Source organism: Plodia interpunctella, chromosome 25 (genome assembly GCF_027563975.2).
Source record: "Plodia interpunctella isolate USDA-ARS_2022_Savannah chromosome 25, ilPloInte3.2, whole genome shotgun sequence".
NCBI classification, from domain to species: Eukaryota; Metazoa; Arthropoda; class Insecta; order Lepidoptera; family Pyralidae; genus Plodia; species Plodia interpunctella.
In genome coordinates, this window is record NC_071318.1 from 2,266,932 (window position 1) to 2,283,948 (window position 17,017).

The 17,017-nt window shown below is 33.6% G+C and overlaps 2 protein-coding genes across 10 annotated transcripts in view; one reads left to right on the forward strand and one right to left on the reverse strand.

Moving 5' to 3' along the window:
• Positions 1–361: 361 nt before the first annotated feature.
• On the forward strand, positions 362–3,071 carry LOC128680937 (uncharacterized protein). Its single transcript, XM_053764442.2, has 2 exons — positions 362–530; positions 608–3,071. The coding sequence occupies exon 2, from the start codon at positions 622–624 to the stop codon at positions 2,119–2,121; it is 1,500 nt and encodes a 499-aa protein (XP_053620417.1). The 5' UTR covers positions 362–530; positions 608–621; the 3' UTR covers positions 2,122–3,071.
• A 564-nt stretch (positions 3,072–3,635) lies between these two features.
• Positions 3,636–17,017, reverse strand: part of cyst (cysts) — a 45,218-nt gene continuing 31,836 nt past the window's right edge. For 8 of the 9 annotated variants that reach the window (XM_053764431.1, XM_053764438.1, XM_053764433.1 and 5 more), the window contains 8 exons: positions 16,539–16,743; positions 15,902–16,059; positions 15,524–15,631; positions 14,508–14,594; positions 14,062–14,198; positions 13,728–13,826; positions 11,219–11,316; positions 3,636–10,957 (listed from right to left, as the gene is read on the reverse strand). In XM_053764431.1, the coding sequence (XP_053620406.1) occupies positions 10,873–10,957; positions 11,219–11,316; positions 13,728–13,826; positions 14,062–14,198; positions 14,508–14,594; positions 15,524–15,631; positions 15,902–16,059; positions 16,539–16,743 (977 nt within the window). In that variant the 3' untranslated portion in view covers positions 3,636–10,872. Of the gene's footprint in view, positions 10,958–11,218; positions 11,317–13,125; positions 13,172–13,727; positions 13,827–14,061; positions 14,199–14,507; positions 14,595–15,523; positions 15,632–15,901; positions 16,060–16,538; positions 16,744–17,017 lie in introns of those variants that run through there. The other variant, XM_053764439.1, reaches the window with a different exon arrangement.

Genomic DNA, 17,017 nt, shown 5'->3' on the forward strand with positions numbered 1-17,017 from the left:
CTCATAATTAAAAACAGAAAACTATTTGTGGTAGTGCCCAGTATAATATTTTTTGTACAAAAATTAATCTGAACAAGACAGCAGGTACCAGGTCTTGTGTCTTGTTTGCTGAAAATAGGTACCTAGAATGTAACTCTGTTAATAAACCTAATGTTAAGATATAATGTGTGATAATGAGTGACAAGACAAAACATATTTTAGCATGTTTTGTTTTAGTTTGATTCAATACATTAGTATATTTTTCTTTTTTTAATTTAGAACAAGGTTAAGGGCTACCGTTTAAGTGATAAGTAAAAAAAATGCTCCATCCATCTGTCTGTCCGCATTCCGCATCCGCAACCGCAGTATTTTGACATCGGCTGTCATTTGTCAACGATAGCAATAGCGAAATTGTTTTGTTCATGATGGTAATCCAACATCATAGTAGGTATTCATAGTTAGGTACCTACTCAATTTTCTTACCAAAATTCTTTTAATAATGTACTATTTTGAGATTAACCCAGCTTACCCACTACAATGAATTATTGACTGTAAGTAGACTAAGTTTGCCTTTATGGTATCAGCATTTGAAAGTTTAGTACCTACTTACAAAAATATTTCCTTTCAGGTTCCGCCAAATAAATGAAGACCCATCGTAAATCAACAAGCATAATGAGGAAATACTATCAACTGATACTCGTTATCGTGTGCTTTATTAGCATCGTAACGCTCCTAATTTACAGACACGAGTATTACAGATTGCGTTACGTTCTTGAAGTGTTAAATTTCTTTGGCAAACCGGGCCTCTCCGAAATTGAGTTCTGCGGGCCAGGGTTCAATGCTACTCTGCTATCAGAAATACTACGAAACTCGTCCATGGAAGTTCGTGAAACGCCACCACTTTTTCAAGAAATTGACGAGAATTTCTATTCCTACTCATCATTTCTGAAGTCTTATCAAAAGTATGAGAAGCTGACACAAACACATGTGCACAAAATAGACACGATTGTTATAGGCAAGGCGCACGTAAAGCCTAATTTCCGCTGCAATTTATGGTTAGAGAATAAATCCAAACCAAAGGCTGGTAGATTCACTTATAAAATAATATCTGAACCAATAAAAGACTTCAGATTATATATCTTCCATTGCTCTTTATACAAAGACATAGGTAAGCCTAAAGGTGTGAGTTTTTACATGAATGATTATAATATTAATCCAGTACATGCACCTATTAATAGAGTAATTCAAGTGAATACAAAGCGTACGCGTAGAGAAAGTAGTGGCATAAGATTTGTTAATATTGTAGAGCCGACCATTTGTGTGATACCCAACCAAGTGCCATTGGTGTCCAGAGATGCCTTTATAGAGTTCTTAGTGTTCCATCACATGATGGGAGTGAATATTTTTACAATATATGACAGCATGATATCTGAAGATATTATAAGAAGACTGAATCTATTGCCAGCAGACATCACTCAATGGAACATACAATTTTTCCCATTGAATTACCCATTTATATTTGCAAAGTCTTATGAAATTGTCCGGAGTGCAATCGAGTTGGATTGCCTATTTAGACACTTTAAATTTGACAAAGATGAGACCAATAAAGCAAGCCATGTGATGGTTCTGTCTTGGGATGAATACCTAGTGCCTAGAGTTCATACAAATATCAAAGCATTGTTAAGTGATTTTGATCCAGCAAGGAACGTCAGGACTGCAGAGGTGAAACCTCTTTTGTTCTGTTTAAATCAGGAAGATGATAACAATGCTGAGTTTGGATATCCAGATATTATGAAGAAGACCCATTATTATAAGTTACCTCAAGACATGAAGTCCATTTATGTTAGAAATTTGGATTCAATGACGTCATTTGATGACATATATAACTTGAATTCTAGCAGTAAGTTTGTTCCTTTGGAGATATTGGGAGCTCATAAGTATACAGAGTGTAGGGATGTGAAGACTTATCATCCGTATGGTGCTGGATATAACGAGACTCAGATGCAAATGTTCCAACACAAGTTTGAAGGGGCTATGTTGAAATTTGGGGAGAGCTTAGTTAGCAATAAAGTTTACAGGTTGTATACTTCTGGGCAGATATGGGAGAAACCTCATAGTGAGCCTATAAGAGACATGTTGTAAAATTAGATCATTTCAGCTCTTAGAAGTTTGTACATTCAGTATGCAATTACAGATTTTTACATGTATGCAAGCTTATTGTTTTCTAGATCAAATAAATTGAAGCAAATAATAATGTATCGCGCGGTGCTGCCATAGTTCTTTACATTTATGATGTGCATTTATGTTACACAAAAATATGTTTGTTTTGTTTACTTACTAGTCATAACATTAAGTAATACTTCCACAAAGATTTGGTATTTGAACAAATGCAATTTTACCTAATTGTATAATTATAGTCATAGTTTGTTGGTCAATATTATGGAAAGACTGGAGTGCCTTGATTGTGTGAAAGAGATTAAAGTTAAAGGTTGTGTATTAATTTGGTTATAATTTTAAAACAGATGAGTTTCTTAATTCAACTTAATTCTTTTTAATTGATACTCATTGTTACTTTTTTACTAGCTTGTTTCAAAAATGTTATATAATGTTGATAAAAAGCATGCATAAACCAATTATATGAAACTATTTACTTTTTATAATAATAAGACTGTTTTTTTAGAGAAATCACAGGCAATATTTAGCATATTCAATACATTGGGAATAAGTATATGCTATTATTGCATATGCTGTTATTTGTATATGTTACGGCTAAACCCCGAAGTGCGGCTAGACATAGGTGTAGCAGGTTTCAGTTAGTTAGACATAGGTGTAGCCTACTTATCTCCTCTCATGACGACCTCGGTGGCGCAGTGGTAAAGTTCTACTACTGAATCGAGAGCCACTTCTTGCCACTGTGTCCGGGTTCGATCCCCAGTCGGGTCATGATGGAAAATGATCTTTTTCTGATTGGCCCGGGTCTAGGATGTTTATCTATATATGTATTTGTTATAAAATATAGTATCGTTGAGCTAGTATCACATAACACAAGTCTCGAACTTTGTGGCTATCTCAATCAGTGTGATTTGTCCTAATATATTTATCGTTCTGGCCAGACTAGGGGCAGCCGGTCACAGATGGTTATATACTTAAGTAGAGCCTGCTTAGCTTATCTGGTAATTGCTAAACCTAGGTCTAGCCAAAGAGAATCATGCTACGCCTGAGTGAAGTCATCTGCGACCGGCTATACCTGTCTAGCCGCACTTCGGGGTTTATCTATAATGAAAAAGTATTATGCTATTTAATATGTTATATTTGAGAGTTATTAATGTAATTTACTTAGAGTTTATTTATGTTAAAATAAATCTTTTAACGCCAATCGTAAGAATTAAGTAGTAGTTTTTATTCATAAGAAAAGAATGTAGCAGCAATAATTAGAATAAATAAAATTGAACTTGTAATGTTCCGAATTGAAATAAGGTTTGCAGAACAAATTAATAATTCAACATAGATTTATGAACTTCTAAACACAAGGATTTGTCCACAACATTTTATAATTTTTTATGCTCTTCGCTTCCAATAAATCTAGCTATACTATAAATGTGTTTTATTTGTAACCTAATTAGGGATGTTTCGACTTTATAAATAAAAACAACAACTGATACTAAGTAAATGTATTTCATTTTTCTAGTCTAAATACAGCAAGCATCGCCTGCAATGTCACAGAACAAAATAAACTGAACCGTTTGGAATGGACTCTTGCGAAAGTAAACACTGGATGGCGAATGACGAGCGTATTTTCGTATAATTCCTCATTCTTTTTTTGTGTGATTTTTAACCTTTTTTACTCTTCACACTATGGTTTAGTTGACACACAACAGAAAATACGCTCTTATCTCTTCCCGATAATATCAATGAAATTACATAAGGGTAAACTGAGCGATACTTGAGCAATACACAATTGTATTGTCGTTGCCACAAATAAAATAAAAAACAAAATGGAGGGACTCCGCCAAGTTATATACTAAACGAGAAATTATAATAGATTAAAGCTTAACTTACATAACGTTTACATATTGCCACGAAACTTATTTTTATGCTACAATTTTAAGTACTGACATGACTAAATAATAAAGGTGCCTGATGACTTTACAATATGAGCGAGACAAGTCTATAAGAATAGAGCGAGAAAGACATATAGTTTCTAGACTTTCATGTTTTATAGGTTTCTCTTGCTCTAGTCCGTAGGCACCATAATCTTACGTCGAGTGGTAGAAATACTGAAATTAGTTAAATGAAATTGATGATTTGTCTAACAATTATTTCTCGTGAGGGAAAAGGGATTTCGAAATGAAAATAATTTACTTTAGAAAGGCACGGATGTTAAGTCATCAAAGTGTAAAATAACAAGCCGCATTGCGTCAAAGCACTTTAATTTCAAGAAAGTACCTATACGAGGAATGCGGTGGTACTTTTTTTTTAAATGATCACGAAAATCGATTTTGTACGGTTCACATGACAATTCATGAATATTTTCATCATCATATTAAAAGAACACAAAATAGAAGCTTATATTAAACTATTTAAAAAAAGGTGTTTTAAATAGTTTAATATAAGCTGTAATTTTTTTATGTCTCGTTTATCCAGCATTTGATGTCTGAATCTAGAAACAAATCCTCCTAAGAAACTTTTACTATACCCCATTTGTTTAGGTATTACAAAAGCTAAACAATCTTGATCAAATAGTATTTATTTTTCACAGATCAATATCTTAGTTATTTACAAATTATATTAAAAATGATATTATGTAAATGGCAAATTGTTCCGTGAAGCGTAAATTTAATTTTAAAAAATACTTCAAGATTATTTAACTTTATAAGTACATTACCAATCGAGGTACATTGTGATGAAGCCACATTAACGTTATCACAAGCATATATCACATCTCTCTATTTACAATCTAGCTACACTGCGTATTCAATTCAGAAATGATTTATTAAAAATAATTTATTAAAACATTTAGGTACATATATACACATATGGCTCCATACTAGACAGAATCCATGTTACCATAGATTCTGTTATCTTATCCTGTATATATATTCTGTCTGTTGTCTTATTCATACTAGACTTACAAATATATATTTTTTATCAGAATCGATAGCAATGTCATAATATACCGCCATCTAGCGATACAAGTATTAAATAGTACGTGCTGAGAACGAAAAAGATCCGCATATACTTTTCTAATATCGCAGTGTAGCCAGATATATACAATTTTACCTCCGTGGCTCCGTCTATCCATAAAAATCAGGCCATATTTATTTTAGGTCATAAACAGACCAACATCGGCACAAACTTCCGATATGATGTTAGGTTGCCACACACCGGATTCGTCTGCAACACGCACAACGCGTTGTTATCTACAGAACGTCATGACTTGTAATAAATTTAATGTCGCACATAAACGCAACACAATGCGCCTGCGACACTGTCGGTGTGAAGTGAACTTACGCATGTAAATTCAAATATATCATGATGTACTGCAGATGCGATACGTACGAATTGAAGACGCAACAGTATGTGGCAGTCTTAAACACTTTTCGTCTATTTCATAAAAAGATTCAATCATTTGTTAAACATATTTTATAAGATCAGTATGTTTTGTCTTGCTCTTTCAATACCAAATATTGTAAGTGAGACAGGGACAAAACATGCTTCAACTGAAATAGGTTTATCAAGCTGTTGAAGATTTGTATGAATTTTAAATTTGTTAAATACGGCTAAATGCGATGCTTAGACCTATGAAATATCGAAAGAAGTAATATATTATAAGGAACAATTTTAAATGCAACAATTCTGGCCATCGATTGCTTGAACGCGATACTTGTTATAATGAATTAACCACAGATACAAGAACACAATGTAATGTTCTTATACCTGTGGAGTTAACTAATTATAAGATTTTTTAAAATAAAAACCAATGTCCTTATAAACTCCGCGAAAGTAGTATAAAGTTATTGCAACATTAAATTTTGTTTGAATAGTTACATGATCTTGCAAGAATTGGTATAATTTTAACTTTATCAGCCTGAACAATAGTTAGTGTCTATGAATTATTATTTACGAATATAAGACTTGCATGTTTTATTGCGATTTTACAACCACATTTTAAAGTGCACAAAAATGTTTATTAATAGGAGTTCTGAGCGTGGTAGAGAAGAAATATATCATACTTATATTTATTGTCATTGTTTTGAAGACCGAAAAACAAAATGAAAATACATGGCACAATATATGCAATGTTATGTTGAACTATGACACAACAATATTGTATAATGATTCGTTTTGGGATAAATACTATATTCCTTGTAAACCCACTTTGAAATTCAATTTGAAAGTATGATATAACTTTTGCAATAATGTGCCATGTAATTCCAAATTTAATTTTCTTAATGCGATCTTTCAAAAACATTTTTCATTGCCATGATTTCATAGATTGTTTAATTTCCATTTATTTTATTGCATGTTCTATATTTGTTTACATAAAATCTGATTAATTTAGACATATTTTTATAGTTTATCTTACAATATATTCAAACATCAACGTCATTATATACAGTACAGTATGAAAAGATATCCTAAACAAGAAAATAGTTTAAAATATCACTTCCTCTAGAGACTAAATAGTAAAAAGTATTACAGTAAATGCACGAAAAATAGTTACATAGTCTTATAAGGTCTTCAACAACAGTATTTTAGAGCTAAACAACTGTTGTGTGCAAGTATTTCATACAAATATTTTTGCTAGCCGTACATTTATAAAATGAGAAAAAATATTTTTAGATTAAAAAAATATTTAGATTTTATTATTATTCAATTGCATGTGCAAATAAAAAAATATTTTAAACGAATATCATGGATTGTGTTTAAAGCTGACATTAATAAGAAAATGTTTAAATATTTAGTTATTTCATTAAAAAAAATACATATTGCACAGAATGCCTGCACACAAGCCTATAATAAATGCATAACAGCCGAAAACAGTGATATATCATTTAAAATTCTGAGCAGTTGTTTGTAATTACATTTTATAATTGTAATTTCGGCCGCCAGAATGACAATTGCTTTTTTTATCTTGATACCTAATAAATAAAAATAAATTTTAAGTATTTTTTTTTTACAAAATCTTTATTTTAAAGATTTGAATTCCAAAAGCAGATAGCAATTTATTTGAAAAAAAAAAAAAAAAAGATATAACTTCTTTTAAGTAAAATTCTAGTTTCACAATAAGCATATTTTCAAAATGGAAATTGAAAAATACAATTGCCATTCTTATAATATAAAATGTTACATAATTTATATAACATGATGGATATAACGTTCCTATTACATTTAATTAACATTTCAACATATTTACATTGATAACAGTTATTCTATGAGTCGACAATACGGCATAAGTACATTGTGTCATTGTACATTCGCCATTAGGGCGACCTCTAACAAATGAGTGTGTGAGCGAAAGTTATGAAAGATTTATACCGATCGCATTGCGTCAAAACTTTTATAAAGGAAATGGAACCTTCCGTACAGGAGTTAAATTTCAAATTTGTACACTTTTTTTTTTCATTATAATAGCGGTTACAACACTATCTAGGTTAGATCATGGCCACTGATACACTGCCGTTTTATATATAACGTGTCGAATTTAGGGGGCGCTAAAAATATATCTTTACAGCGCTAATGCAACCCATTCGGTGTAAATCCTACACTGCCCTATCACCTAGGAATTTAATGCTACTAACAATGAACATGTTTCATCAGTATTATATTATACGGTATTTCACGCCATAAAAACAAAATTAAATGTATTTCAATCATAGAACACGAATTTAATGTAATTTAGAATGATCAATTTTATTTACTATTTTTTAGTTTACACTAAAGTCTTACTTATATGAAAACCAAATAAATGTGATGTCACTTCGACATTACTTTCACTGACAAGTTCCCTAATAATATAGTTTTTGATATTAAAAAAAAATATATGCGAATTATTTTGCATGCCAGTCCTGCTTAAATGCATTAAACATGACACAAAATTGAATACCATATTTATAGCGAAATAAAAAATTATTATTTTAATTTTTTTATGAAAAAACAGACATACACATTTCTGAAACTGGATTACTTTAATTACGTTTGATCTCTTGATTTTATTATCATAGATGAAACATGGTCCAAGGTCAGTGTTAACATTTCCCTGGAAGAAATAAGTACTTCGAGAATGAGGTCCTTATTTATATCGTGATTTCTTTACATAGACAGTAACAGCGCATATGTGTATGACTTTTGTGTATTTAAAAACCCAGTACATATCTACATATCCTTGCATAATAAGGATAAATAGATACTATATCTAAACATTAAAGTTGGGGTCGAAGTCAGTACTCTACTTTGTAAAACATAGGGTAAGAGGGTCACGTGACCAATATCACGTCTGAATATACAAACAACACGAAGTAACTTCAGTGTTAGATTGAGACATTTATCTCCTATATTTTCAATATTTCTTTTAGACTAAATTATATTTTCATTTGAAATAATTATACCTATTTGTAAGCTCCCCTACATTTTACAAAAAGTACGAAACATGTGTTCGTGCTATCCTTGTCTTCTTATAAAAAAAGAACAGCATGAAGTTTTCATCTGTCAGTTTATTCAGTATTTTTGCCAGCAATTGGCAAGACGTATCAAATATATATTTATTTGTTTATATACCTCTATATTTTAAATTTTAACAATAGAATGACAAAAATATTGTAGCTTTATATTTATTTGTATTTGAAAAATAGCGGTGCTTTAAAGTCATTTTAATAGATTTGTGAAGTGGTCTAGTCAATGTATGTTAATAAAAAAATGTATAATAACAACAGTATTTTTAAAAATATTTCTGAAACAGTTACAACACTATCTACGTTAGATCATGGCCACTGATACACTGTCGTTTTATATATAACGTGTCGAATTTAGGGGGCTCTAAAAATATATCTTTACTGTTTTAATATATGAACTGACTTATATGTTTTACTGCAATTAACAATAAAAAAGTGAATTTTCAGCATCACAAAGAATATTATTTATATTGTTCAGAAATTACATGTTATGTATTTATTTCATGTACATGTTAAATATGAACATAAATTCATAAATAATTCTTTTTAAGATACAGCCGGCAAAAAATTTCAAACTAAAATTTAATTTTACATTTTCTGGCATAACTCCTACTAATTTTGGCACATTTTCCAATTTAAAAAAAAAAAACAAAAACGACAGCGCATAAGCAGCCATAGTGTAAACAACAAGATGCCTTCAAACAACTAGTGTAACAATCACTATTCTAGATCGCTACGTAATTATATAGTCCTTAATAGTACCTCGCCCACTGTTATCACTTCAGATATTAAAATTATTAAATTACAACTCGACCAATTTAAAAACGTATTTGCGTCTCGCTTACACACATGGCTGTATCTTTTCGCAATATAGTGTAAGCGAGACAACAGCATACTTGTGAAACGACCCAAGTTTTGAACCTCGACTAGATGCCATGAGCATTGGAATGAGATTTTAATTAAGTTTATACTAGGATTTTATTTTTTGAGGGAACAAGCTTGAAGAAAAGATCCATTATTTGTCCAGATGGGTCCATCTTGCATTTTAATATATTATTTTATGATTTTTTAAAACAGGAATATTCAATTTTTAATTGCTTGTCGTCAATATAGTAATAGTAGTGAATACATGACTAAATATATTTAAAACGATTAAAAGCCGCCTCTACGCCGTAGAAATACAGATAAATTAAATAACACTTTAAATACACAAGTAAAGAGATCATTTACGTTTGACATGGAATGACATGAAAAATTGAAATGTATAGATTTGTACTGTACGTAAAATAATTATTCGTGGTCCCAATTAAGTAATACATCAAATGAAATATTTAAAATATCTGGATCTATATTAATATTTATTGCTTATTTTTTTTGTAAAATTATTCTGTATAAGATAAATTTGATTTAATTTTAAAATAGTCTTTATGATAAAAAACATGACGAATTCACACTCGTTAAATATAATATAAATAAAAGTGAAATATAAACATTATGCCGTTGTTGAAAATAAAAATTAGTTTATATTAATTTTGAAATTGATATGCAAAACAATGTGGAGTCAACAGCACATCAAAGTGTCCAAATTCATTGCATACTGCCCCCTATTACCACGGCATAAAGATCACCGCAGAGTAACTTGACATGAGGGCTTCGTTCATATTTTAACATAATCTTAGTCTGTGGCAAAAATAAAATGATAGCAATCAAACTTAGAAAAATATGTTCTTCTGTTTTTTTTTTGAACAAAATACTTATTAGCTCGGACTAGCAGGATCCTAGGCTCCGACGCATTAAAACTGAGTAAGTAACCAGGAAAACGCTCAGATGGAAAGGAGAAACTTTATTTATGAGCTCCTCCCAATCTTATTCCTAAATAGAAGAATAAAGAAAGTTGTTTATTTCATTCCATAAACAACTTTCTTCACAATATTGCCATTGCTTGCAGAAGAACATATTTTTACTAATACGACTGAAAACATGGTGATAGTAGTAGTAATACTAGTTGAACCAGCAGTGGTACTACTAGTTGAGCCAGTACTGGTACTATACTAGTTGAACCAGTAGTGGTACTATACTAGTTGAACCAGCAGTGGTACTACTAGTTGAGCCAGTAGTGGTACTATACTAGTTGAACCAGTAGTGGTACCAGGGTGGTGGTACTAGTTTAGGACAGTCGGCAGTCTCAGGACCTCGAGTGGTTGTCGGGCGGGGGTGGTTGTCAGAAGTAGATCACCTCTTCTTCCGGGGGCGCTTCCGGGGAACGCACACGGAACTTGTCCGGTAGTTTTGGGTACGTGTTTGTTCTGTGAATTATTTGTTTCAATATTAATGCATGCATAAGTGCATACATGTCGGTAAGAAATTCTATTAGTGTAATTTTTTGTTATTCTAAATGGGCTACCACTAGACAGGCACTTAGGCCTAGTGTAAAAGGTACATAAAAGATCGGAAGGATCTATGTCCATCTGTTTAAAAAAGAAACCTAAAAAGAAAAATCTGTCTATAAAATAAACTTTGACTAAGTGAGGCTCTGGGACGTAATTCTTAAAAACTAAATTAGTTACCTAGTGGCTTTATTATTGGTCTGCTGTTGTTGTTGCGATGGCAGTGGCGCGGGCGAGCTTCCTGTACGAGTATGGTGTATCACTAAGCCTTGGGTATGCTGGGGACAACAATATTGTTGTAATATCTCTATGGCACAAGAACAAGTTTAAAAAAAATCGGCAAATCTCAAATACGATATTGCTTAGTTTCAATATGAGCTGGGCAACCCAGGGTCACCGATTTTCAGAAATATAAAGTTAATTTTGTCAATGGCGGTACGATTGTTATGCTCGCAAAAACTTATGCTAACTGAAAGGCTACAAAATACTGCAATGAAAAAAATGCATGCTGTCAAAGGCTAAACTGATAAACAGACGAAATGGTTGTTAAACAAAATATTTCAAAACATTTTTAAGATCATCTAAAATGAAAAAAAGTAGAAAATTAAATTTTTTTTCATGCTGTTTATATATATAGGAAATACTAATAGAATCTACTAAACCAAAAATAATAATAATTACATTGCCAATCTCGTCTTTGACCGTTACACTAGCGCCACTTTGCAAAACAAAATAAACAAATATAGGTATCTCAATTGTTTAAAATGTTCGTACAGTCTGCCAAGAAAGTGAAAAATACGGTTTTTTAACGAACTACATTTTTCTGCCACTGCAATAACAAATAGAAAGGTTAGACCATAGACAATTGATTGATAAACACAATGACGTCAGTCAACAGGAGACAGTGCCGTTATTTAATTTCTTCACTATCTTAACAGACTGCATTTCAGAAAAAAATTAAAAATGATTCAGATTTACAACTTTGTGATGTGTGGTTCGCGCCCTACAATCCACTCCACAATCTTCCGTAGACGTCCAGCAACTTAGATATAAGAAGAAGTATCCTTGACAGCTGATAGGCAACAACAGAATTCCCAAAAAATGGTTAACATCAGGCAGACGATCGGTATTACAACCACAGTCGAATCTAAAAAAAAAAATCGTTGCTCCGTAGGCAAATGGTGCAAAAAGGCAAATAAAATTTTGGAGATTCGTCTGTGTCTCTACAACCACCGCCGATGTCAACCTACTACTACTTGGAAATCCAATACCATTCATTTAAAAGACACATAATAGCCTACGCAGATGATAGGCAGTAAGTTGCCAACATGGCTGTCAATAACAGTTTGTAGACAACAACAGTTGCTTATCAACTGTGTAGCGTACTACATCCAAAGGAGGACATCATCATCAGTAATTTAATCGCCCCCACTGCTGGGGCACAGGCCTTCCTTAAGCCGGGTCCGCAGCGCCAATTTTCTAACAAACATGTTATAAAAACAAATTAAGAAAACCGGCCGTCCGCTCCGCCTATTGTTGTTATGGTTATACTCGAGGTTTTCTAACGCAAGCATATTTTTGCTTAAAAATAAATCTCAATGTATTATAGATATCGATTTAATGCATGATAAATAATTTTGAAATTTTTTTTGTTTGTTCACTCCATACTACGCTGTGCTGCCCTACGTCTTTCTTTAGTGATCGCTAACACAAAATAAGTAACTTCCCTCCCTGCAGGCGAACGGGGCGTATGTTATCCATTCGGTTCGGAAAACATGTTTTTGTTATTTTTCTAACATAACTGTTAGGCCACGCCCCTAATAGGTTAGTAAAACATGTTTTTGTGTTAGCTAACACGAAAACACGGAGCTGCGGACCCGGCTTTATGGAACGATAAGGAGAATAATACGTATGGCCCACGTGAGGACATGGAGTGGTCCATATCTAGGGCGGAACCACACGCCCCACGAACGTTTGTAAAGTGACTCTAGTGTACACATAATAATGTTTAACAGGGCGTCAAGTACTTATTATCAAGAGCACAACAGTGAAATTTGGACACAATCTACATTACACCAATTACTTACAGAATAACAATATGGCCAATTAAAATACGTTCGGATATTCGACGTCCTGGAAACAACCATTTTATCTGTTTTACTATTTTGAACGAAATTATATTAAATTTATTTTAAAAAAAGATTGAAAAATGTAGATGAACATTTATGGTCATAGCACGCTATCAAGCAGGATTCATTTTCACGTTAATTGCAAAGTGAGCCTTAAAGCGTCTACTGTATACATATTTTCCATTGACAACACGAGTGCTGACAGCGAGTCCGCTAACATGTTGTCAATGTAAAGTATGTTTACAAAGAACGCTTTAAAGCTCACTTTTCAATGAATGTCATCTTGCCGGGTGGGAGTGGTGTGTTAGATACATGGTAACCTTAGAGTTTCCTACACATCTTGAAAACATTACGTTTTTTTCTTATCGAGTGTGTTATTGGGAACAATGGTGTCTAAGAGGTTTAATTTAAATAAATTAAAAAACAACGATATATAACTATACAAAAAAAAATATAAATTATCCATACTTGGATATAACTACTAAATGTAAATGAAAATCTTGTATCTTGTGAGAAAACTCAATTAATGAAAATCAATGGCATTATCTATGCGTACTCACATCACTGGGTGATTCGTGTAGTCTATGGTAGCCGGTCGGCGGCACTTGTTGTTGACTTTTGCCGCTCGCCAGTTTCAGTGGTAACTGCTGTTTTACCATCTGCGAAAATCAATGAAAATTAAAAGTAGACGTCGAATTACATATACGCATTTGAATATAACAGAGAGCGAAGGAATCTGGACCTACGTGGATATTTCATGTAAATTTCAACTTGTACGCGTTCCTGAGAAAAAGGGTATTGACAAACGGACAACAAAGTGATAAGGAGCCGTTAACCTTTTGAGGTACGGAACCTTAACAAAAAGGTAACCATACTAATAATATTGATACTCACCGAAACAGCGGGGGCCCTGACAGTAGCTCTACTCTCGTTCTGAGCGGACAGCAGCTGGGGCGGGGGCAACACAGCGCCGCGGACGCTGCACGCCGATACTGATGACGCGCATTCTGAGCCCGTAGACCCCCTACTACCTGTGACGATAACTATTGTGTGTGTTTGTTTGCAACAACTTTATTGTACAAAGAACACATGTATAAAGTGAATATATAATATAACAAGGTAAATATACAATGGCGGATTTATCCCCTGAAGGGATCTCTGCGATATTTATGTGTTATTTGAAGCGGTGATGGTTAAGTGTTTAAGGCCGTCCGCCTGTAATCGAAAGGTCCCAGGTTCGAATCCTCCTCGTGCCTCCATGAGTTTGTATACCAATCTGACTCATGTGTAGTAGTTTTCGTATTGTCTATGTTAAATATAAGTAATCAAATAAATCTTACTTCGCCATTTGCTAGATTCTTTCCTACGAGTATTGTCACTGACGCTGGAGTCAGGCGATAATGTTGCTATTTCTTCTTGAGATCCACCTAAAATTAAAGTTTTATAGAATATAAATATAGAGAATTGCCCATGAAAGTAAGGTAAAACACCAAAAACAAACAGAAAAAATCATAGGTCAGGATTTTCGCAATACATAAATAAGCACATGATTCCATGTAATTATTATTTGCAATTGAACTTAATCTAATGGTATGGACTAAAAGAATAAAAGTATTTACAACATACAGTACTATAAGTTTAAATTAAAACTTTAACTAAATATTAAATCAATTGAAATAAAAAATTGATACTAAATCGCCGTCGTCGTGCGGTAAAGTTCCCAGAAGGCTGGCGACATTTCCTATAGTAGTATACAGTGGCAATTGAATGTAAATATATATATTTTTAAGTGTTTATTTTTATATGAAAATAAAACTAAGTTCGAATAAAAAACAGCATTTAGCCACTGATTTATTAAGTAACATTCGTGCTTCGCAAGTGATGGATAGAGCTAACGGGAAAATAACTTTAGGCATATACACTAACGGAATTAAGAAAGGAGTGATTATGTAAGAGGAAGTATGAAAGTAGCACCAGTTAATGATAAATTACATTTATTTATAAAGTCACTCACTGCACTAACAGTTGTCCAAGGCGTGCAGTGAGTCAAAAATATATATTACTTATATTTACATAGTTATAGGTTAGGCTGCTACGGGCATATTTTAAGAAGAGATGAAAATCACGTCACTCAAAAGGCATTAAATATGGAAGTAAAGGGTTCCAGGCATAGAGGAAGACCTAAGAAGAAATGGATGGAGTGTGTCAAGGATAGTATGAATAGGAAAGGAGTGTCAATTGATATGGCGAATGACAGAACGAAATGGAAGGAACTTATATACTGTGCCGACCCCATGTGAGTGGGATACCATAGTGAGACACCATGTGAGGTCAAGAAGAAGATTGAGACACTAACCGTGTTGCTGCAGCCTCTCGAGTCTTCTGTACAGTCTATCTCTCTGTTGTTCCACGTCCTTCTGTAACTCCATCAGTTCTTCGCGAGCCACTTCCAATTCACGTTTTTCTGTAAATGTATTTATTTTGAGGTGAACCAACAGTCACAGTTATATACATATATAATAATCATATAGTATAAATAATAAGTTAAAATATCCAACATTTGCAGGTGGTTTTAAATAGTAACAAAAATTCAAGAATACAGTTGCAATGCATCATACAACGCGCATGCACAATATTATCAAAGCACTTTTCTACATAAAGTTTTCATTGTTTTCTATTACTAGCGACTTCGTTCGTGATGAACAATTTCAAATGTCAATTGGGTGTCGGTTACCCCTGGCGATGGCCTGCGAGTCCGCGCTGCGCGTGGCCTCCCAGCGCGCGCGCTCGGCCGTGAGCCGCGCCTGCGCGTGCCGCAGCTGCTCCAGCTGCGACGCGTGCGCGCGTGCGCCGCTGCCGGCCGACCGCCACGCTACCACCTGAGCTTCCAGGCTGGAACAACGCACGCATTCATTTCACGGTCAAAATTTACGCTTACACTTTGAAATTTTCACCTATTGAATTAATTTACCTGTCACACATTACACGTCAAAGTTAACACACATTGTATTCTCGATGAAAATTGACGTTTACACTTGAATTTTCTCAGCTCTGTAGGTATACCTATGTATCAAAGTTATCTGTTCCCACATAATACACATCAATGTCAATACACATTAATTTTACGCTGATAATTTACATTACATCGATGTAATTGTGCGGTGTAACCGAACACCTATGACGTCGGTCGACGCTCTATTATTCAATTTTACTTACTTTTAGTGCACATTTGCAACTCCACGGAGCGGCTGAATTTTAACATAATTGTTTCATGTAAATAAAGTGAAGTGCTTTACACCGGCCTTTACTCTCAACATCAACATCCTCGAACAGTAATGTTCTCATATCTGTGTTTTAAACTGGAAACTCACCTATGTATCGTAGTCATCTGCTGCCACACAATGCACGTCAAGGTGTATATAGCGTGTTGCAGCCTGAGAGCGGCGTCTCCGCCGACAGCGTCCGCGAGGCGCGGCTCGTCCATGACGTCACCAGTCTCCGCCGCCTCCGCCGTCTCCGCCGTCTCCGCCGCGTCGCCTTCCGTCGGCGTGTCCGTTGACATTCGCAGCGTCACGCCTGTGATAAATAATAATCAAATGTTACTTACTGGCCAGTAAACTACCAGGTTTTTCCGTTTTTTTTTTTTCAAAAGTTCTTTTTTTTTTAAGATTCAAATTAAGAGTCTTTTGTCGAGTACACAGAGATTTTGACTTTGACAAATTCCGCGTTTGAACTTATTACAGTAGAGCTGTTATTTATATTAAGAGCCTGCTTTGAGTTTAGCATAAGAATCATTTTATCTGTTTGTGATTTATCATTCCTTACTCTTATTAAAAGACCACCAACCATC